The 25,791-nt window shown below is 36.9% G+C and overlaps 1 protein-coding gene across 1 annotated transcript; it reads right to left on the reverse strand.

The window, feature by feature from the left end:
• Positions 1–18,964: 18,964 nt before the first annotated feature.
• LOC134746903 (uncharacterized) lies at positions 18,965–19,612 on the reverse strand. The gene has a single exon (XM_063681474.1). The coding sequence runs from the start codon at positions 19,610–19,612 to the stop codon at positions 18,965–18,967; it is 648 nt and encodes a 215-aa protein (XP_063537544.1).
• Between the last annotated feature and the right edge of the window lie 6,179 nt (positions 19,613–25,791).

Below are 25,791 nucleotides of genomic sequence, written 5' to 3' on the forward strand. Positions count from 1 at the left end.
AACACCTAATTATACTAACTCAAAATGGATTAAATATTCAATCAGAAACAAATAATAACTATATACCTACTTATTAACACAAACATTTTTCTTGCCTCGTGCATTAAAATATTTACTGCTACAGGAAATATGAAAATTCGAGGCAAAAATAAATATTAATGGTTGGAAGTTCACGAATGAAACAAATCACAATCTATGCGAGGTGGAAATATTCCTATACACGGATTTTTGAGAGCAAAATGAGAATCTTCTTCTTAACAACAACAATGATTCATTTAAATAACTATTAAAGCGGTGTAAGCCCAGATTGTTCCGACAGATGGCAGAGCAGTTAGGGTTGCTTTATCGCTTCATTAGGGCGGGTCAGCGCAACACCTCTCGTACCAAGTGCGGCCGATGCGCCTGCGATTGTGTCCCGCTGGTAAAACACGACAGTCGTGGTGTCAGCCCTAGATTTGCATTCTTAATGGGCCGACACTTGTTTTGCTATGGAGTTTTTCAAGCTTAGCTTTTAAGTGTAGCAAGTAAATTAGTAGGTATTAAGTACTAAGTGATTTTTATAAAAAGGATTCAATTAATTGCCGTCTTAATTTTTCTTTAGACAACAGTTTCGGTAGAAATATCGGATGAAAGTTGAAGAAAACGGGAACTCTCAGTTCGTCGGTGCTCTTTTTATGTTTTGTATGTTTCCCGATTACTACCTACTAGAAGATCACAGCATAATATGGATTTTAGTTATTTACATTATCATCATGATAATTTCTTATGTTTCGACTATGGAGCAATTTATTTCTCTTTAATTTTAATTGCATAATGTAAAATGTTGTATTTTTTTATAAATATTTAGGGATAACTATATTATAGGTAATCATCATGTAATACAAGGACATTTTATACGATTTTGTATTTTTTTCCACATTATTTTAATGAGCCGGATTGTGCAAATTTGTAGGTACTCGTTAGGCTTGTATGTAAGGTCCAACAATGAATCTGGAAAGCGTCGTGACCAGAGAGCGGTGAAGCAACGGAGGCTTAGTTACGAAGACGCCAACTAACGGGCGCCCCTGACGAACAGGTGCTGGACTTTCGCGTGCACAAGTGTTTTAACTTATGCATAGCATAGGTAGTATTCACAAGAAGTATCATTATTATTACCAATTGATAAGCCGAAAAGCATAAACCGTCTGCTTTTGCCCGTACATACCTGTAGACAAATGTCAAGCACAAAATTCGCCTGTTTTGAAAAAAAGCGCGATAAAGCGTATGTGACACCCTTGAAGTTACAAACCTCCAAAATCTACTGTGACCAGTTAGTATCACGCGGCAGCTAATTAGCTTTCGACATGGAACTGAACAAAATTTTGCTTGGCTAATAGGTATTTACTGACTTTTCGCTTGCCAAAAAATAACCCACGAACAAAAAGAATTATCTTAGTTGCGTGCTAAACAATGTTGCGACCTATGGGACCCTTACTCTATGTACCATCGAGATTCATCTCAATTACGTGACTGTAGTACCATGCTCGAAATTCCATACAATCTCACGAAATCGATCGCTTAAACACAGAGAACTATTGTGTAATGTTGGTGTTAATTTCAGTGGATTACCTATCTGTCTCATTGAGGTAATGTTTTGGCAGAAATATTAAAGTATATTTGCACTAAATTGCCCAAAACTTGAATATAAAACTGAGAGCTTTATGCAATATATGTATAGGTAGTAACCTGATATTTGTAGAATAAGGAAGCTAGAAGCCGATTTTGATTTAATAAGTTGTTCCATAACATTAGGAACGTTGAACGATGATTTCTTAGTAGGTAGGTACATCAGATCGTCTTCAAGTGTTTATTACTTTAAAATTTTGTATTTGAGTATTCGCCAGTCCGAATTCCCGGACGTATCTAATGGCGGGAAGTTGAGCACAAATTAAAACGGCTGTCCAACGGCCGTCTCCATTCGTTTGCATGTTTTATCCTGTTTTTAGTGAAAGTTATAATCTAATCTAGATTTTCTTAGCTAGGACAACACACATACATACATCAAAAAAACTCAGTAGGTAAGCCGTAACAATAATCAAACCTAAAAAAATGGGGTCGAAATATTTACTGGCTCTTAATTTCTGTCGTTAATTATAATAAATACATCATAATTTTACGATCCCTTCTAATGATTTGTGTATGCGTTCTGTACAAAAAATTATGTCGATATTTAATACATCCTCAAGCTTGCATTTTTGCGCGTAATATTTCAAGCCTCATTGACCTTTGATGAAAGCGGCACATTAAATTTGTCGGGTCACTCAGGTACTTATTTACTACAGCGCGCAACGTTTACATAATTAGTATTGTATTAGTATAAGTACTGTATGTATCTGATCCTTAAGTAAAGCTTTAAGCTGTCTAACATCGAAATGGAATATAGTATATAGGCATGGTTTGTATTACCCTTGCGGTAGTTTTTAAAATTTAGTATGTAATTTAAAATTTTAGTTTAGTATTTGTCTTTAATTTTTACTGCGATATGATCCTTGCATAGGAAGAGTTGGCGCAACTAATGAAGCCCTTCGTCTCTACGCTGAAAGATTTCCCGCACAAAAGCAACCAAACCAAATAATGCCCATGATCGTCAACGCCATAACAAGTCTGCGAAATAACTATCGCCCCAGGCGGCCTAGCCAAGGTGACAACCGCTTGCGATTCGCTATCGAATCGCTTTGTGTCTCTCTATCACTCTTCCATATTAGTGTGACAGTGACAGTTGCGTTTCGTTCGCTACGTATCGTTAGCGATTGGCATGTTGTCTACGGGGCCAGTGCCTCTTACACAGGTGTACCTCAACGTCTTGACGTAAGGCAGAAACAACGGATCCAATAGGATCACTTTGAAAACCAACCAAATTCAAGTGTTGACGACAAAGGTATGGTCATGGTCGCCTTATGACGATGGAGTAACGTGCAAAAGTGTAAACATATCTTTGGCGTCGACTGTACAAGACGTGTAGGACGCATCTTAAGGGGGCCACTGATTACCAGTCCACCGGACGATATCGGCCTGTCAGTTGTTCGGAACTGTCAAATTTATTCTGACAGGCTGATATGGTCCGGTGGACTGATAATCAGTGGGCCCCTTTAGGCATAAGTCACATGACATTTCTGTTTATATATCATTCTTGTCATTGACAAGATGGTAAACCAGTAACATAGGAGGTTATGTAAAATGATTAAATTGTGTTTTTTAACCAACGGTAAAAGTTACTGGATTTCTATAAATCAGGTACCGTTATCATATTTATAATGTAAAAATTGTGTGGTACATTTATTTGCCTTACGTTTGGTTACATACTCCATTTTACTAAACAACTGAATGTAATCCATTGAATATTTGCATATTTTAAGCCTCTAAGAGACTTACAACTATAAGTATAAGTAACTTCCTTGTAACAAGATGGTAGGGGCTATAAATAAATTCGTAGAAAGGCAAGATGGGCCGTTTAGAGCATAAACATGGAAATGGCGAATCAGCAATGTTTATTTCAAGCTAATGTCAAGCATAACCGCAGGCGTCGCGATCCGCGCTCGCTCCACAGTGCTGTTAGATTAACAACAATATTTCAACTTTTTTTTTCTTCGTTGTGTTGTGTGCAAGCACTTTTGGGGGGTAAATGAGAAAATTAAATTGTGTTACATATCAAATGAACGAGCTTATTGTGAGAATCTCAAGCATTATATAATTTTAGGATAAACAGTGTAGAAGTTATTTAAGAAAATAGGCAAAATATGACCATCCCCCCCCCACCCCTTATCACCGAAACTAATGGGTGTAACATTTTGAAAAAATAAATACACAAAATAGTTATTTACCTATAGATCACAGGAAAGCCTATTAGAAATGTGCAGTCAAGCGTGAGTCGGACTTAATTACTTCGTTTTTGAACCAACCCCTATGGGTTTTTTAATGATACTTCAATCACGTTTCACATAAAAAATACATTGTGGAAATTGTGTAATGTACGGACCCTTGGAACGTGAGTCCGACTCGCACTTGGCCGGTTTTTCTATAGCGCTACTCGTCGCCCCGGCTTAATTTTGCCTGCAAGTGTTCCCTGTTGTTCTACATACCTACACTTACCAAGTCTACTTAGTGTCTTCTCGTTACTGTAGTCTATATGAGCATACTGTAGAAATGCGCGGTGATTGGGCGCGCGTTCGTATTAGCGCGGTAACGCGCCCCGAGCACCGAAAACACACCGGGCGATAGGTACTCGTCACTCCGTCTTAATTACGCCTGCAAGTGTCTCTTGTAGTTCAACATACGCATATTAAATATAGTCTCTTCTCCTTACTATAATCTGTACGAGTACGAGCACACTATAGAAATGCGCGGTGATTGGGAGCGCGATGGACGCGCGGGCGCATTAGCGCGGGAACGCGCTGCGCCGCGAGCGCCGATACCACACCGTGCGATACTCGTCGCCCCGTCTTAATTACGCCTGCAAGTGTTCCCTGTTATTCTATATATATTTAATAAACAGGACCATCTTTCTCATTAGCAATTCTGTGCTCAGGGCCATACGAGCGATGTGAGCCCCAGTTTCCTTAGGAACCAGATCACGAACAAAGCTGGGATTAAGTGTGCAAATACTAAACAGATACTTATGTAAATGGATTTATTTGATCACTACAATAACACGAGATCAAAATTTCGCGGCGGAGCAGGCATATATTGTAACATGGCAAACCTGCATAGTGCAGCCACCGCGCGCACTGGCCGGCTGTAAAAAAAAATTAAGCCATTCGCCCGTCTTTTGTTTTTTCTGATAATTTTTTCTCTGGGAATTTTGTTGCAAATAACCCACAACTCTGATTACTAATATTTATTTAATGTGACTCCATGCTTATGTGATTTGTGTTAAAAGTATTAATACGATAGTAATACGAGGGCTGCGTCTAATGCAGGTAAAATTTGTATAGTATTAAGTTTATGTTTAAATTAAACCTAATCCAAGTCTTATTTGTACGTCACTGGTTTTTTGTAACTGAATGAGGCTTGGGTTAGGTTTCAACCCGGAAACTAAGAACGCACGATTGTTGCAGCCCTTTCTTTTGGTTTAAAACTGAAGACGCATGATTGAAGCTACTTATTTTCTGGATATTCGCTCCTGAAGTTTTTATCTGCTTGCGCCTGGTGAGCCCGCGTAGCCCGCAGTTGCTACTACCGCTGCGGAAATTCATCGTTCGGCTCGACGAAGATTGGAAATCGAAAACGTTAAGGCCAGTGACGATATTTTATTGGTTTTGACTCGTGTACTGACAGAAATTAGTTTAATTTATTGTACATATTTTATTATTATATTGTTTTACTATAAGAACCTATTTTTCATTTTCTACCGCTCTAGTTAGCCGGCTACATTGGCGCCCAAAGGGTATTCTGTCAGTACGTGGGTCTTTAAGGACTTGGATTGGGTTATATACATACTTGTAAATACTATACGCGTTTGTGCATACCTTAATTTTATTGTGTGTTATGTTTTTTTTTCTTAGTTCTGTGTATTTATTAAGTGTAATTATAGGTACTAGATTTATTGGTGTTACCAATACTTGCAGTTTGCATTTTGCCGTTTGGTACATATAATATAAGTACACACTTATTACAGTATAACGCATACATAGTACATATTTGTATGTATGTCTGTATGTTTTTCTTGTAAATAGTCTGTTTCATTTGGACGTGCGTTGTTTTATAGGGATCTAACATGGATTTGTCTAGTGTTAATGTAAATATGTTAAATAAGTCTGAACTTATTTACGAAATAAGTATCAGGCAAGAAAAGCCTCTCGACACGGTTGTAGAACTGAAACAACAGTTGAGTAACTTGTTGATTAAATATGCGGGTGAGGACTTGTCCTCTATTTTTTCAGTCGCCGATGACTTGTCAGGCGCTGAAAAATCACTTTCCTTCATTGAGGATAAAATAATTTTATACGAAAGTACCGGTGATTCAAAACTTGTAAATAAAATTCAGGCTTATCTTGTACATATATATATGCGCCTTCAGCGTATTGATATTTCGGACACTGAGCAATATTGTAATACTTATAAAAGTCTCGTATCGAAATTCAGCGCATTGAAAATGCGTTTTGATACAAAAAAATGGCAGTAACAGCGATTCTTCGTCATCATTTGTTACCGCGAGCTCTGATAAAAGTTCAGAGGGTAAACTTATTGTTCATTGTGACAGGGCGGTAACAAGCGAGTTTCGGAAGTTTACATACGCGGGTAAAGGTTGTCCGCGTAGTTTTGTGCAGAAGGTTGAGGAATTTGCGATTTCTAGGAGCTTGCCTACTAGTAGCTTATTAAAACATTCCTATGAAATGTTTACGGATGCAGCACTTCACTGGTTCCGTGCCTACAAGGACAGTTTTTCCACCTGGGAAAGCTTAAAAGTAAAATTGTTTGATGATTTTGGTATTCTAGATTATGACTATAAACTAATGCGTGAAATTCAGGACCGTACTCAAGGTAAAGATGAGTCGGTCGTTGCGTACCTTGCCGTTATGTCGGGTTTATTTGGCCGGCTCAGCTATACTATGCCTGAGACAGATAGGTTACAAATATTACTAAGAAATATCCGTCCTGAATACGATTGTATGGTAGCTCAAGCTGAGATTAAAACTATTGAGCACTTGAAGGCTGTATGTAGGAAGTATGAGGCGTGCCTTGATCGCTCGAGGAACTTTAAGGAGCCTCCTACTGCCAGTCCTTCGTCTGTGACTGACGATTTTGTGTATAAACCTGTAAATAGTAAGTCTGTAAATATTGTTAGCTCAAGTAAGCAGTTTTGTGTGCGCTGTAGAGTGAATGGCCATTCTTTGCGTTCATGTAAGGAACCACGCAAGATAGTGTGCTTTAAATGCGGCCAAGATGGTTACCGCAGCACTGAATGCCCTCAATGTAAAAAGTCTGCTCATACTACTCGTATGCCAAAAAACGAGTAAACGAGGATCAAAGATCGGATGTAAATAATAACGATAAGTTATCGCGTCGCGAGTGGGAAGATTGGCTATCAGTTGTTCGTCTTTTCATGTTGTCATATAAAACATCTTTGATCCTTTTTGATGATCAAAATGATCACGATCGGCCTTATGTAAATATTAATGTAAATAATTTGTCTCTCTGCGGTCTCTTGGACAGTGGGAGTTCTCTGACTATACTTGGTAATAATTCTCACCATGTTTTACTAGAACAAGGTTTTGTTCTTAACACATCACAAAAGCTCTCTGTGCGAGTTGCTAAAAAACAAGCCGCTTCCGCTTACTCTATTGGTTACATTGACTTACCAGTATGTTTTGATAATAAATGTCTTAACATTACTGCACACGTTATCCCTGATATTTCTTCACATTTAATACTTGGTGTTGATTTTTGGAAAGGATTTGACCTTTTACCTAAATGTGTAACACATGCTAAATTGATGCGACCTTCTAATTGCTCTACTTTAATTATGAATAATGATAATAATACACCTATTACTAATAATAAACAAGTTTTTCCTTTCGAAGACTTGTCTCAAGAACAACAGGCTCAAGCGAATGATATTATATCGCGATTTCGTGAAGCGTCGACTGTATCTAGTCCGCTCGGTCGCACGCATTTGGTTGAGCATCGTATTGACACTGGTGAACATGAGCCTATCAGGCAGAGATGTTACAGACTCTCTCCTGAAAAACAAAAGGTGTTGGTAGGAGAAGTTGATAAGATGCTTGCTCTAGACATCATAGAGCCGTGCGAAAGTCCGTGGTTGAGTCCTGTTCTTGTTACTCCTAAAAAGGACGGAAGCTGGAGATTTTGTTTGGATAGTAGAAAACTTAACTCAGTTACTAAAAAAGACGCATATAAACTGCCTTTTATAAATGAAATACTTGACAATTTACGTGATGCCAAATATTTATCGAGCATTGATATCGCCAAGGCGTTTTGGGAAGTGCCACTGCGCGAAGAAGATAGAGATAAAACCGCGTTCTATGTAGCAGGCCGTGGCATGTATCGTTTTAAGGTAACTCCTTTCGGTCTAACGAATGCACCAGCAACCCAGCAGCGCCTAATGGATATGCTATTTACTCCTGAATTTGAAAACCGCGTGTTTTGGTATTTAGATGACATTATTGTAATTTCAAACAGTTTTGATGATCACATTTCCTTACTATCTCGAGTTTTGAACAAATTAAAATTTGCTCATCTTACGATTAATTATGAGAAATCTGCGTTCTTCCGACGTGAGTTAAAATATCTAGGTTATATTGTTGACCACAAAGGCTTGAGAACAGACCCTGATAAAGTAAAGGCAATTCTTGATATTCGCGTTCCTACAACAAGACGTGAACTCAAAAAGTTTCTGGGCACGGCCAGTTGGTACAGGCGTTTTGTACCTAATTTTAGTACTTTGGCCGCTCCTCTTAATATGCTTACATCTACGGGAAAAAAGGCTCCTCCATTTAAATGGAATGAGGAGGCTAACATTGCTTTTGACAAAATAAAGCAAGCACTTGTGTCTAGTTCTGTTTTGGCATGTCCTGATTTTTCAAAAACATTCTCTGTCCATTGTGATGCGTCAAACTACGGGATAGGTGCTATGTTGACACAAGATGAAGACGGTATTGACAAACCTATAGCTTATTTTAGCCGTTCTTTATCAAAACAACAACAAAATTATTCTATAACGGAACGTGAGCTTTTAAGTGTAATTCTAGCATTGGAACATTGGCAATGTTATTTAGATAATGGTCAGAAATTCATTGTCTATACAGATCATGCAGCTCTGAAATGGTTTTTAAGTTTAGACAACCCTACTGGGCGTTTGGCTCGTTGGAGCGTCCGTTTGTCTTCATTTAATTTTGAGATAAAACACAAAAAGGGTAAAGATCATGTGGTACCTGATGCTTTATCGCGCTCGGTACCAGTCGATTTGGTTTATGTTCAGTCTAACGACGACTGGTTTAATAACCTTTTACAAGGTTGCCAGGACAACCCTTCTGAATTTCCTGACTTCAAAGTTGTAAATAATAATTTGTACAGACTTAAGCGAACTAGTTCTTTACTGACTTCTGAATATGATTGGAAACTGGTAATTCCAAAAGAAATGAGACGAGATATTATCCATGAGAATCATTCACAGCCTACTGCTGCTCACTTTGGTATTTTTAAAACGCATAAAAGAGTTTCTTTGCGTTATTTTTGGCCTGGCATGTATAGGGACATTTGTAAATATATTGCAAGTTGTGAAACATGTTTGGCATATAAGTACCAGAATCATCAAACTTTGGGAATAATGGGCAAACCAAAGGAGTGTTGCAGACCATTTCAGTGTTTATCTATCGACCTTGTTGGCACATTACCAATGACACGTAAACAAAATCGGTACATTTTAGTTGTCAATTGCTGCTTTTCCAAATACTGCTTAATATTTCCAATTAAAAAGGCAACGTCTAATATAATTTGTAAGATTTTGGAAGATTTCGTATTCTTGGTACATGGTTTTCCACGGACTGTTATAATGGACAATGGTGCTCAGTTTATTAGTAATGATTTACAGGATCTTTTCAGTAAATATCAAATTCCTGAAGTACATTTTACCCCTAAATATTGCCCTCAAGTGAATTCTGTTGAGCGATACAATCGCACCTTAATAACAGCTATTAGCTCGTTTGTAGAGAATGATCATAGAAATTGGGATCTTAATATTCCTAAAATCCAATTTGCCATGAACACCAGTGTTAATGAAGTAACTGGGTTCACTCCAGTTTTTCTAGTGTACGGTAGAGAGCTTGTCCCTTGCGGGTCATTCTATGGTGCTCCCAATTCAAGTGAAGTCGATTACGAGGACCTCATTTTTGCACCGCGTGATAAATACGCTGAGAACTTAGGCCACTTGTCCCCTATTCTCGACAAAGTGCAAGCCGCAATTTGGGATGCACATGTAAAAAATTGTAAATATTATAATTTAAGGCGTAAACATGCAGAGTTTAATGAAGGCGATGTTGTTTGGCGTCGTAATTACCAGCTTAGTGATGCTGGTAAATATTTTACTGCAAAACTAGCGCCCAAATTTGTAAAATGTACTATATTAAAAAAATTGTCTCCTCTTGTATATGAATTGGCAGATTCTAATGGACGTGCCATAGGCAGATGGCATATTAAAGATTTGAAATTGTAAATATGTGTTACATAATTTAAGTTTTTTTTCTCTTTCTGGAATTTTCCTTCATGTCATATTTTGGAAAATTCTCCTGGGCGCGAGGGGTACTGTAACATGGCAAACCTGCATAGTGCAGCCACCGCGCGCACTGGCCGGCTGTAAAAAAAAATTAAGCCATTCGCCCGTCTTTTGTTTTTTCTGATAATTTTTCTCTGGGAATTTTGTTGCAAATAACCCACAACTCTGATTACTAATATTTATTTAATGTGACTCCATGCTTATGTGATTTGTGTTAAAAGTATTAATACGATAGTAATACGAGGGCTGCGTCTAATGCAGGTAAAATTTGTATAGTATTAAGTTTATGTTTAAATTAAACCTAATCCAAGTCTTATTTGTACGTCACTGGTTTTTTGTAACTGAATGAGGCTTGGGTTAGGTTTCAACCCGGAAACTAAGAACGCACGATTGTTGCAGCCCTTTCTTTTGGTTTAAAACTGAAGACGCATGATTGAAGCTACTTATTTTCTGGATATTCGCTCCTGAAGTTTTTATCTGCTTGCGCCTGGTGAGCCCGCGTAGCCCGCAGTTGCTACTACCGCTGCGGAAATTCATCGTTCGGCTCGACGAAGATTGGAAATCGAAAACGTTAAGGCCAGTGACGATATTTTATTGGTTTTGACTCGTGTACTGACAGAAATTAGTTTAATTTATTGTACATATTTTATTATTATATTGTTTTACTATAAGAACCTATTTTTCATTTTCTACCGCTCTAGTTAGCCGGCTACAATATTACTAATTATAATGTACAAATATCAATGAACCAACAATGGTTATTTATCTGCATAAGAAACGACTTTGTATAAATGTATTACGGATTTCACTTGAAAAGATAGTGATTAAAGGACATTTTTTTATTTAAGTATTCTCTTTCATAATTGATATTTCATTTTCATGAACATTAAGCGTTTTAAGCCTATCATTAATTGTAGTTATCTTGAACGTTGGTATACTTTTATATAGAGTAGGAACAGAATATATTGTAGCCTGGCCCTTTGTTTTTGATAAAACAAATTATGTAGGCACCTATTTTTATATGTTACCTCAACACTCCTCCTCACTGACTAACTTTCTTACGTGATAGTGCAAGATTTGTGACAAATTTTAAATTACTTGCCTAATGCTATTAAATTTCCTATGTGTACCTAATAGCCTTCCTACTCGTAATTTAAAAGGTGTGACATTTAGGTAGGTAATTGCAGGCCTGTACCTGAAATTACCAAACAATGCCTTTGCATTGTTTTAACTAAATTTTATTAACAGGTTAGGTACGTAGTAAGGCGGAACATAAAAAAAATGCGATCGGAGCCATAACAAAGCAACGTATAAAACAGCAACAAAAACGGAACAAGAAATTTCTTTTGGAAAAATGTTATTATAATGTTCAAGACTTTTTATGTGATAACAGTATGTAATAAGATTGACATATTGAGGTATTGACATTTAATGCTATTTTGACAACTGGTCTGGCCCAGTGGGTATAGTGACCCTGTCTGTGAAGCCGATGGTCCTGGGTTCGAATCCCGGCGGTAAGGGCATGTATTTGTATGATGAACACAGGTATTTGTTCTTGAGTCTTGGGTGTTTTCTATGTATGTATGTAAATATTTGTATATTATATATATCGTTGTCTAAGTACCCACAACATAAGCCTTCTTGAGCTTACTGTAGGACTTAGTCAATATGTGTAACGTCCTACTCTGTTTGGTTATATCCTCCTAGGTATATTATGTTAAGGTCGGTTGACATTTTTTATTTATCTTATTTTTTCAGTTTGTAACTTATATTTTAATTGTAGATAATTGTATTAAATAGTTAGCTTTATTTTAAGTACGCCGGAAAGGTACACCATATCATAGCTGTTGCATGTAAAATACACTATCACCTGTATGTATTTATACCTATGATGACGAAATAAAGTGATTGATTATATATGTTTATGTAAATAAATAATAATAATAATATTTTTCGTGATACTATATTAACAATACAACACAATAGTACGACAAACAGGCAATACGTGTAACTGCCACAAAATGGTCCCCAATTCAGCGTAGTCCTGGACAGTTGTCTTGTTTTGGTCTTCCATTAAGACCATACCTAATCAAAATCATATGCATATAAAATAAATGGCAACGCAGCTTCTATAAACATCCTAAGAACGTTAAACAACCAGCAAGATTGAAAGGTCAAAGAGTTGCGAAATTATTATTATTTTGATTTTAAATGCAAATCCTAGTTTAAGGCTTAGGCAGCTGGCTAGTAAAGTTTTAGAGCACACCCTACAGCGGGAACCACCTCTAGAACATAACTGGCTTTAGAGATCGACCATATACTATACTATCTTATCTTATCATAGCAGACCATAAAAGATTTACGAAGCAGAACTTTGCTTAACATAGGTATATTATAACCTATGTATTAGTTTCGTCAATTTCTAGTAAGAACGTTTTTTTAGATCAATTAATTTATACAACACGGCTATTGACCCACACACACGCATAAAGGGTAGATAAGTTCATCGCCGTAGATTAATCTGCAAGTTTAACTAAAGTTCCAGTATATCGCTAAAACGGTACTTTAAGCCGACAATGCCCACACAAATCAAACAGTACCTAATACACTATCGGCCAATGTTATGTATATCAAAACATTTGCATGGCTCCAAACGAGACTTGCGTGCTGACGCCCACTCACCGGTGCAATACTATGCAATCGTTCGACGTATCGGCATCGCATTTAATGTTGTAAACCCTATACAATGCGGATTTCTCCATGGTTTGTAAAAAGTTTATGTGTTTCTGCTCAATGCGGTATGTCATGCGAAGAGCGTTGCGCCAGTCCGTTACTATTGCTTCTTGTTGCTTTCATTTGTCACTCTAATTACTCTTTTTATTTCAGTACAGTTCCAAAGAGTCTGGGAATAGTACAAGAACGTGTAACTGTTATGATTATTGAAGACTCGCGTTTATATATTTAGTTTTCGATGAAAATTGAGAGGACATTCTTACCGTTAGTTATTACCGTTATGGCAGCAACATAGTAGCTATGTGTGAGCTGAAACTACTTATACCCGGTCTTCCTGAAGTTCATCACACAACGTGTAGTAATTGAATAATTTACTAGACTTGTATTTATTTGATGATCTCTCAGTTAGATTTATGATAGCTTGCTTTATAGCTATAACTATGCCAGCGCGTTTAACGCTGACATAAAAAGCCTTATCTCATAGCTATAGGTAACTAATCATTATATCTCTCAAATCAAGACATGCATCTATTTAACTATATACAAGTGCGTTGACATTACACCGGTGATCGGTCGATGGGTAAGTCGATCTCATCGAACACCCGACACGGCGGATCGTCTGACGACGACGATACTGCACGGGACCTTGGCTCGCGCTTACGGAATCCGCATCTCATGCGTATCGGGTTCAACCTTTCCCTATATTTCACGAGAGTTTCGTGTAATATCCTCGTTACACCCGGATTTAATTGAACAAACACCAGTTAACCGAATAAACGCCATTTTTAGGTTCACATGGTACCGGCTCTGAAGATCTGCTTTTGATGATAAAGTGTGCACAATACATGTTTTTAGTATTTACGTTTATTGTACATATACCGGTTAAAATTTAAGTCATCTTTAAACGACATTAATGACCTTGAGCGTAAATAAGTTGAAACTAAGACAGTCCTGCGCAAAGACTTTAAATATTAATTAACAAGCCATTGAGCATTAAGGGGCTATAAAAATGTAGCAATAATTTTAAAGCGATCATTATGCCAATTAAAATAATACATACCTACTATTTTTGATTCGTTACTTTAGTAATACAAATCATGAGCCTACCTACACATTCGCCTGGCCCGCAGTGTAATCGTATTTTACTAGTGTAGTTTTGCTTTGTGACATTTAATTAATTATATGTTAATGTTACGTTTTGTACGGATAAAAGATCGATTAATTAAGTTTAATGTGTACTTTACCTTTAGGACCGTTGGCACTAGAGGGTGCTTTATGTGGCTTAAATTGTGTCCAAAAGGTGATAAAAAAGTGAAAGTAAGAGTGCTTTAATTACAGTCTGCCCGGACATTCGTGTTTTAAGACTTTACCTTATATTCTCAAATTTGTGTTCACTTTAACTTGCAATGTAATACGAGAATAAGTACGGTGTGGTTTATTAAATTTTGCTTATTCCAATACTCAGCCGCCGCAGGCCGAGTCGAAATCGGCCGAACCGACACGCCCTTTATTCGAAATATTATTAACACCTTTCATTTAAATAACTTAAAACTTTTTTAGTTATTTATATGGGAACTTAAACCGTAAAGCGACAACACACAACCTGAACACCAACCTGTCATAAAGAATAAGTTTGGTACAAGGTTTAATAGTGTTATAAAGTCCGTCTGTCCATTTTGGTAGGCTACAAACCATGCCAAATACTTAAACGAATATTGATATCATACGGAGGTACGAAGTACCCTATAAAACTACACTCTTTAATCAGATAGAATGAGGTACAGATGCTTTTTTATGCTTTAAGAGAAATATTATAACATAGTTAATATCCAACAAAGAGAAACAAATTCGTAGTGACAAATCAGAAAATATGACCATATTTTACGCCTCATTAAGGAACTTGGTAGTAAAGAATCAATTATCCATTTAATATGTATTTAACAAGATAATGTGTAGGTGTATCACAAATACGGCGAGTCCAGATGATACGATATTAGAATAATTTATGCAGCAGTCCAGCTTGTGCGTGTGCGCTGCGTTGCGATCAAATCGGTGTTTCGGACAAGTTTCCGCCTTAAGTGTGAATTATTTTGTTACATGTAATATATACCCATGTAAAGTCCTGCGTATATTCAATAAGGTTCAAATTAGTATACGTACGTACGTAAATTCGACTTAGTTGGTTATCATAGAATAACTAGTGTAAGTGCAACAAGTACAAAAAAAATAACTCGAGTGTACTGTGCACTACAATAAAGATGTGTAGATTAGTAAGTATGTCTTAAACATTCCTTTTTTTGTTTAATTACGGAATGTAAGTGAACTGCAATGATGCCAATGATGAAGTGTGCACCTTCGTCTGCAGTCTTATGTTTCGCGGTTACACTTTCTGTAAATGAGAGAAATCACAAGTAAAGCATATTTCATTATAAACTAAATCTCTGATTAAAATATTATGAACAAACATTATTAAGGTTAAAAATAGTTTAAGAATGAGTTAGCGATGTGCGTCTTTACCGTGGTCATCATGTAATAAATGAACTTAAAAAGTCAAATATTCGTACTGGGCCCTTATAGGCATGTTCAAACCTTCTGTTTTTGTGTGCTACTCTGCAACGGCGCCACCATATTTTTATTATGGTATAGCACACCAATTTTTTAAAGCTGTGTGATGAAAGAATTATGTACCAGATGTGTCTAAATCTTTAACTATTTTATTAATACTGTCCACAGGAAAGACGCCGCTTTTCTAAAGCGCTTTTTAAATGCCACTGGCACGTGTTATACAAATATGTTGCAGCTTAAAATGGAAATAATTACTTTCACTTGTGGTTACTAAATAATTTCAAAATAAGGCTTAGTAAGGATTTTTCTGTACATTACTTACCTCGAAATCCAAATTCCTATATAATAATAATAATAACTCCACGGCCGATTCGGCCACGGCGACTGCTATCAACTCCGTTATTGCTGTCTCTGGTGCGCTCGCAAGTGGCTGACGTAGCCAATTTTGTCAAATTCCTATATATGACAGATATGACTGTTAATCTGCAGATGGGCGGCATGATTATATGCCATAAATATTCTATAAAAATACAATAAAATCATACTTATACCTACCCACAAACCGCAACTTAGAATAATTAGCCTATGTAAAACAAACAACAACATATATAATCTGCATGAAGTTTCCGCGTCGATCTAGATATTCTAGATCTCGGTGTCTTCCTATAATAACGTATAATATCAAAGCCCTAACTTGATGAATATGAATGTGTATAATTGGCCCAGGATCGATTACGCGGCGCGGAAGGTGACTCGGGTTATGATGTATTAACGAGTATAAGAAGCAAGGACGTTTGGTTTCATTGGAAAATTGTCGGTAACTTGACGCGTCACGGCAAAATATTGTTACCAACATTGATTGATTATACTTTCTACCCACTACTTCTTTGTATTTAACGAAAATGTTTTGTAGTCAGATTATGAATTTAAGTTTGAGTTCCGTTTTAGGTAGGTACATTAGATTCGGGTTTGATGTTTGTGAATTTGGGTACACCTATGCGATATTAGGTAGACATATAGTACCTACCGATGAGTGTTTATAATACCTGTTACCTGTGATTTGTGTGTCATTTATTAATGAAGATTATTTTACAGTAATATTTTTTTTACAGCATAAAAAATAAATTAGAGTGTTAAATGTGCTAGAGCAAGTTAATTCACAGGGGTCGACAAGCCGAATAATGCAAGATTAGATAAATTCCCTGCCAGCTTACAAAACTAGCTAAACACACACCCCAAAATGAATTAGACATCTCATTGAAAATGTCATATAAATCCTATTTAACTGCAATGATACAGTAACATTTGGAAATAATATAAATGCGAGTATTTACCCAGTGGGACGTGAGGACATCGTAAATATCACCCTGTGTAGACTTAATGCAACATGTTGTAATAGCCCTGGATGTGACAACTTTGAAATGTTGTAAATAAATTAATACCTATGTCGGTAATCACAGCTCGTATATATGGTTGTAGCTTACATACATACAATACGGTGTAAGTACGCAGATCAAGGGCACTTCCTAAAAGAAATGAAATTAATATAATTCTTCGAGTTATTTATATAATATGTCCAAAAAAACTTGGACTATAATTATTAGTAAATGCCTAACGCAGCGGACAACTACTAAACATTATAAATTTTACTTGTAAAGGAAAGTTTATGGACGCCTTTAAATGAGTATTTTTTGACAGTTCGTGATTGCATCAAAAAAATTATAATACTTAACCCAGATAATTTATTTTTCATTGTATACCTACAAGCCGTGGTAAACGGACAAACCCATGGAATTGAAGACCCTTTTTGCAAAGGTGCTTATTTTTCGAAAACATTAAAATACAAAATCAAAATGGGGGAATTTAAAACAAGTTAGCGTATTACGAGTAATTTACGGCTACATTTTCTAATATAATATGAAATATTCTATATTTCCATACAAATGGATATATCCAGTTTGATATAAGAATGAAATTCCCTAAATCTAGCTTAACGTCTACTCCTACATGGAGTGTAATATCGAAGCAGGGTTCTGCATTGTAGGAGGCGGTGTGATAACGGCGGGTTATCACACCGCCCGTCCACCGAGCGGCCACATTCACCGCGGCTGTAGCGCGCGCTGCTATGCGTGATACTTTACGATTAGATTAAGTATACTGGGTGAATACGGGGTCGTGATCCCCAATGTCAGAAATGTATTGAAATAGTCATACTGAACAAGATTTCCCATGGAATCGATATGAAAATCGTGAAAAAAATATACTTCTGCCCATACATTTCGTCTACATCGTGCCCACATCATCATAATAATTTAAGAGCATGGCTCTTGTCGGTGGAGTATGCGCCAGTTTTCTCGGTCCTCGGCCAGGTTCTTTAGGTCCCTGTAAGACATACATAAGATTTATTTTCGCGATTTTGTGGTTAGTCCCATAATGGTTAATCCCATGGAAATTTGTTTATTATGACCATCTAAATACATTTTTGACATTCGGGATCACGATCCCAAAATCATCCAGGTACCCTTACTAGCTGTGCCCGTGATTGTCTGATGTCATTCCCATTCCGTCTTCTAGTTAGTAAATTTCAAAAATAATGTACCTAGTCTGTCGTATTTAAAGGTCGTCTTTCCACATACAACTTTTGTTATACCTACTGACTCCAAGTTGCTCCTTTTATTTAAGGAAACTCTAAAGTTTGCTTTGAATTGGAAGTAGGTATAATATCTATAGGTATATAATACCGTGTGTTTGCGCTAATGAAAATGAACGCCATTATATTGCATCTCTTTACATTAAAATTGGCTTCTTATCATAATTAGAGTTTTGAATGATTCACGGTTAGTTTCACTAGACTTATATCATAATCATCATCATATCAGCCGGAAGACGTCCACTGCTGGACAAAGCCCTCCCTCAATGATCTCCATAGCGACCGGTTATGTGCTGACGTCATCCAACGTATCCCTGCCATTTTGACCAGATGGTTTCTTATACTCGTATTGGTATCTTAATTGGCATTGTTTCCAGGCTACTCGTATGCACGCTAAATTTCACTTTATTAGCATGCATACGAGAAGTCGCTAGGTAATATAACATTTTGCAAGTAAAATGGACCTCGCATCTAAACGCATCGTTTATCAATTAATTACCACACAAGATATTGAACCATTACATTCATATATATATATATAATAATAATAATAAATCATTTATTTCAGACCGAGCTGATCCATAGTTTGTTAGTTACAGAGTATCTTAATAACTATGTTAGTGGCACAATACAAAAACAACAATAATTAAAATTTAACAATACAAATATAAAACTACATATATTACCTACACGATATAGGAAAAAAAATATTATTTGGCAGGGGCAAGCAAGGCAGACAACCTGCTCTACTTGGCCCTGCCAATCGCCACTTCCACCCAGTAGCGAGTGAGAGGAGAGTCGAGACGCTCAGCCAACGCCCTCAGAAGGCCGTTGCTGCTGCCCCGCATACGACTTAGCAGTGATCCAACTCTTTTTCTCCTGACGGCGAAAAAGTCATCTGTACGCGCCTCAGCAAACATTCTGGATGCACTGCAATGTCTCGGCAGCCGCAACAACATTCTGAGGATGTTGTTGTATTGCACGCGAATTGCGTTGTAGGCTCTGTGTGTAAATTTCACCCACAGACTACACGTGTAGAACGTCTGACAGTAGGCCTTGAAAAGCGTCAGTTTGACTTCGTTACTACAGCGTGCGAATCTGCGGGCGATCATATTGCCCCGCACAGCCATCGCTCTCCTCTCCCTCTCCAGATCCGGGTCATCGCTCAGGTCACTGGTGAGCATATGACCAAGATATTTAACCCTCTCAACTACTTTTAGGGGTATCCCACCCAGCGTGATCTCAGGGACAGCTTCCCGGTTGTATTTACGGGCCTTGAACACTACCAGCTCGCTTTTGGTAGCGTTATACCTGAGACCACGCTGCGCAGCGTAACCCTCACATAGTGCCAGCAACTGCCTTATGGAGTTGACCGATGGCCCCAACAGCACCATATCGTCCGCGTAGCTAATGTTATTAAAACACTTATCGCCCATGTGACAACCGCCACTGACTTTGTAGGTAATTATGTATTCCTGAATTTCCTGATAGTAAGCTTTATTAAGATAGACGGAGATAGTAAAATTTAATAAAGTTCGCCAACACCCTTGGCCATAGGTTGCGATACCCGCATATCATCACACACTGTATGCTTTATTGTGACCGTCGCGGTACATAAAACCGACCAAATGTAGAGTAAAGTATTAAGACCGTTGCATCGCCCTGCCCCGCAAAAGATCATGCGATGCTTGACGCTGGAGTCAAGGAGAGCGGCCGGCGACCACGCCCGCGCCTGCGCCGCCGTCGATTCGATTCGATTGTCGTTATATATCCTTTTCGGCTACAATCGAGCGCCATTCGATTGAAGTTTCAGGTGTCGTGTTGAAATAATGCTAATAGACTTGTTGAATTCATTTATGAACGGGTATGAAAGGGTAAAAGGTATTCAATTGTTTTTTTGAATGGAACCACTTTTTAGTATTATTAAATGCATAAAATGGTTACAAAGATACTGTTTAGCTAAATTTAAATTTTTGAAGTGAAGGTAGGAAGTGCTTTTCGGTGAGAAAATACAGAAGAGATTTTGTTTGCATTTGCACCAAAATAAACCGCTTAATCCTGAACTGAAACTCAAAAGAGCGGCTTTCAAGAATCTAAAGGAGTATTCTGATTGTAATAACAGGTTATGAATTTGATCTAGATTTGTTATGAATAGTGTCAAAAGTTGTCATTTATTCAGCATTAGTTCTAATTCTAATACACTTTGAGGCAGATTAGAACTTCCGAATTAATGTCAATTTGTTTTCATTTTGATAACAGTCATCCATGCATCTTTGGTCGAACTTAAGCATTAGTGTGAGTGAGACGTGCTGCATGTTATAGGTATGATGTCAATACAAAAACAATAACATATGATATGAATAAAAGTTCGAATGTAACTCCTTTTCATTGCTCTTGAATTTTTTTTAATGGACATTTATTTAAAACAAATAAATAGCTAACATATAAAACTTAAAAACTGAATCTAAAAATAAAAAATACTATTCTTCTGCGGCATGCGGCATGGTGCAGCATTTCCTCGCTGTATCGCATTGCTTACTCTTTGTGCGAGGAAGCTGCCAGCTCTACGATCACGGGTGGGATCACTATTTTTGATTTAATTAGGTTGTCGGTACATACTGAACATTTAATACGTCACGTATTTACGTGTATTATATTATATATCTTAAAGTAGTAAGCGGTAGTTATTAGAAAGAACGTCGATGTCAAAACAAGTGAGATAATTTATAACCCTGCTTCGTTCGAAACTTGTATACATACGGTTCCGTGGTCGAAAACTTAGCCTGGAAACTCGTGAAATGTATGAGGTATAATAATTTATACTTATATAGTTTTCTACCAGTAAACTCATTGTTATCTTATATTTTAATATTCTTTACAGTACATTTGTTGCTATAATAAGTACATTACGTAACTACGTCGAAAATTCAAAGGGCCATATGTACTGTAAAATGTTGTACGATACACGTATGAATAGGTAATTCGCAACTCGTGTCAATTTAAAACACTCGTTGCGATTTTCCAATTTTTCGCACTTGTATCGTAAATAACTATTAATCAACACTATCAATTACCTAATTATTATCGCATTCCAACTATAATGTACCTTCTTACCTATTTGTTTACACTGCATGTTTTTATTGCCGCATCAGTGACTCCGTAACAAGAAGGTATTGTCGGCCTCTCGATGCAACATTGACCTTGGAAATCAATAAATTGAAAACTAATACTGATGTCGGACATGGCTGGCATCCGATACTAGCAGCCCTGACCATTGAGCTCGTCCGAGATTCGTTGCATACTCGAACTATCAAAAAAATGATTTATTTAAAAACCTATTTTTAATTACACCTCGCATAACTTCACGGACTCCTGAACTATCTTAACGGATTTTTTGCTCGCCTTTTTGCTGCTTCTTTGTCAAGCTATAGTACCATTTTATGTCCTGTTGTGGTCCTGTCTACGTACGCGTGGCTTTATTAACATTTATTATATATTAGTATCTGTTATTAAGAATAATTACAAAACCATAGAGTAATCACAATACTTATATTACTTATGCGACCTTGAGGCTGAATGTAAAATATATTACCTATTCTGCCTTATCAGTTATTGAGTAATGGTCAATATTGCGTGGTTTGACACACAGCGATGACAAATATCCGCGACTGCTTCGCAGTAAACTTACATTATTAATTATTAAACCAGAACAGCTCCTGAACGTTACGGATATGTAGCGACGACGTCGGCGCCTTTCCGGTAAACCCAGCCGGATAAATAAAATTACACCCGCGGTCATTAATTAAACATTCATTAATAGTTTATTAATTAACTGAACCGTAAATATATTGACAGCGACTTAAAACAGGCGCACTCGCAAAATGAACGCGACAAAAAACTCCCGCACTTACGCAAATTTATAATATCTTTACAAATGAGGCGTATAAAGAATTACTGCTTTTAAAAGTGCATTACGCTGATAAAAATTACAATGGTAGCTTTTAATGAAGGATTCTTTCACAATTCGAGTAAAATCGCAGCAATAATGCTTACTAAATATAGTGCGCGAGGCTCCAAATGCATCCATATTTGTTCATGGCGAGCAAAAACCATGGATCATTTTCATCGCAGACCAAAACAATTAGTATAAAGCGGCTATTACTTTTCCGAGTTTCAGAGCGAGGCGGCATCGTCGCTTCGGCGAACGAAATTAAGCTATAAAACTTAACGATACGATCTCGCCAAAATTTTGGGCCGCTACACATAAATTATCATATTATAATTATTTGGTACGAAAAGAAAAGCCCTGGAAGGGGACGAGGCGCGGGTCGCGAAACTCGTGAACGTCGACATTCAAGTTGTCAAAATACTGGACCTGTTCCGCTTATTGTGGTGGTAATGATTATTATTTTTGACTTTAATTTCGGCGCAGCGGCGGCCGGTTGACCTTTTCACTCAAGATACTTATTTTGCTTTTATTTCAGATGCGGTTATCATCAAACGTCGATCGGAGCGAGGTGGCGGCGCGAACGAGGCTGCTACATCCGCTCTCTAAGGTCTCGAGCGGCCACGCCTAGCTTAATTGGCTAGAGCGATGCCTGCAGCTTTATTATATTATGCGCTACCGTGCCTTTGAGCACTGCGAGTTACTAATTTGCGATAATTATACGATAGGCTTGGAATAGGTTCTGTATTATGGACTCCGATACGATTGGTTGATATCGAGAGTTTTCAATTTACAGGGCCGCGTAGGTTGCTTCTCGGTGCTCGAGTCGATGATTACTGTGCGTGTGCGTGCAGTGGTGCAGGGTGCAGGTTATCGGTTTTCATTCAATCCCTTTCTGCTCGATATAAATATATACTAAACTAACAATAGATTCAGCTGTCGTAATAAAATTTTAACTATCATTAGCTAGTGAGTCATAACTAAAACATGCGGTCAAACATAACATTTCATTAACATACAAATTCATATTAATCGTTTTTAATTACTTACCCCTCCAAAAAAAAAACAATCGCCTAGTAATCATCATAAGCTAAGAAAAAAATAAAAGAATTAAATTGACATATTTTTATTGCTGTGTTTACCCTGCTGCTCCCAATAATATATACAATTTCAAAGAATACATTTGAATTGTTTCATTATTTTCATTCTATTTATTTTTTTGCTGATGTAGCCATGTCGTTCAGGAATGATGATGTGAATCATGATACAACATGTGTCGATATTTATTTATATGGTCCACACTTTTTGCTTTTTCCAGTCTTTATTTTCATATTATCAGAAGCATTTTATTCAGTTTTATCACAATATATTTCATTGTTTCCCACAAAAACGAAACGATTTTAAAACAAATTTTGACTTAATATTGTCTTCGGTTACCGCGATAGTTACTCATGAAAAAAAACTATGAAAACGGATTATATCGCGTATATTGAATTTATAATACATCCATCATCATCATCATCATGGGTATGTATTATAAATTCAATATACGCAATATAATCCGTTTTCATAGTTTTATTTAAAATTTTCACTTGCTATTATTAGCCCATGGCAGGCGATCAATATAACGCTGCGTCTTACGTAAGCGAAGAACTCGCGAACGCGAAGCGAAGCGGCGCGGCGCGGCAAGGCGTGGCGGGCCCACGGCGTTCGCAACGAGATCGCCCACGTAGGACACTTGACTTCTATAATAGGTATCAAAGGATTGATTCATTCCGCGCCGCATCGCTTCGCTTCGCGTTCGCGTGTTGTTCGCCTACGTAGTACACTGCATAACACGCCACGGCATGCTAGGCAGCGCCGATAACTGATACCCAGCAATTTATGTAAACTGAAACTACCCAGGACCGGGGTCCTGGGTAATTTCAATTTGAATAATACGTAATTTTCTGCAGTTCTTGTTTTGAAAGTCATTTGGATTTTGTTTATTATAATATTATAAACCTGTAAAAGCACGTATTTAGATTTGTGCTTTTTTTAACGCTACGTACGTTAAGACGACAGTGGAGGATCCGTGCGAAATCGTCTTTTCATACAAAAGTAGTCCTCATTTTCCTTTCTGGATATTAACATTATTGAAAATATTTTGACACAATTTTTTGTAGGTTGTATATCGACCACAGCTATGCACCTACGTTTATTTATTATGTTTTTTTCGATTTTTTAATTATTTAAATAAAATAAAATAAATTAACATTTATTTATTTCGAGTTTCTGTGACTCATAAGTACATAATACAAACATTAAACAAACACAAACATTAAATCGATAACATACAAATATTTACAACATTAATTTTTATGTTAGGAACATTTAAAAAAAGTAAAAAATTGTGTGAAATATGTTTTTCGCTCCTAATTTATACAATAATCAAAAAATGAAAAAAGTCAAACGTAAGGGTATGATATGTAAAAATATTTTCCATCATGTCAATATCCAGATAGGAAAATGTGGACTACGTTTGTATAGAGAAGCGGCCGTCCCCTTCCCTCTTAGTGAACGTTATGCTATTGGATGTTTTTTTCATTTACCGATAAATTCGAATACAAACATGAAATCGATAGTGGACATAATTTTATACTTGGTGATTATGAAGGAGTTTACAAAAAGTCAGAGTATTGGGAAAAATAAAATTCTATAACTTTTAATTGACTTTTATGTTCAAATTACCGCCTCCAATTTTATGTATAGCTCAGTAGCTCCACGTTACGCGACCGATAATATCAGCCGCACGCTTGATTGACGTGCTTTAATGATTTTGATGCGTTACTATAATTTATATAAGACAAAAGGTAAAAAAAGCTGACGCTCGTCTATCTCCATCCACTGCTAACTACTGTAAAATTTTTGTTTGCGTAATCGATAACTGACAATGAGTTACAAATTGAAATGGTTTCTCTTTCGAGAATCGAATGAATGTCGTAAGTAGAGCATGTGTAAGTACGCGTAAAGTTCAGCAATAACTAGCCTTTTAAATGGTCTGATTTATGCAGTCCATCAGTATTTATATGAAAGTTGCAGTTTAAAAGATCACAGTTAACTCTCGTAAGATCCAGATCAATTAAGTCATAAATTACATTTAATTATTCATTTAACAATTTGATTGCCTTATCTTTATAACACCCTGGTTAAATTATGGTTAAATACATTAACACCTCGCTATCAATATTTACGGGACAGTATAGTTGGTTTTTCTTTTTTTGACATCTTAGTCATTGGGAAATTTTAAAGGACTTTGCTACTTTTCACTACGTCGACTGCAAGATGAGTCATTGTATCGAGAACACAATTGCACTGGTATTAACCCTACACTTCCCCATATAAATTTCATAGCTCTTAAATCAGCGAAGGAAATTATTAACCGGTCGATACCAGTAAGAGGCGCAATTAAGACATTCCGATTAACATCAGCAAATACCCGAGTCATAAATAACTGAGAAGTTTTGAAATATGCTTGGTGAATTTACGGGTTCACCCTTATTAAAAATTGAACCGATTAAAAAGTAAACTTGGGTTGTATTGTGGCAATGAAGTCACACGTCAGGGCATTTTCTATGCACGTACTGT

Source organism: Cydia strobilella, chromosome 13 (assembly GCF_947568885.1).
Source record: "Cydia strobilella chromosome 13, ilCydStro3.1, whole genome shotgun sequence".
Classification (NCBI taxonomy): Eukaryota; Metazoa; Arthropoda; class Insecta; order Lepidoptera; family Tortricidae; genus Cydia; species Cydia strobilella.

Excerpts from the sequence above, each read along its gene's own strand:
- LOC134746903 (XM_063681474.1), bottom strand. The coding sequence starts at position 19,612 with ATGGTGCTGTTGGGGCCATCGGTCAACTCCATAAGGCAGTTGCTGGCA.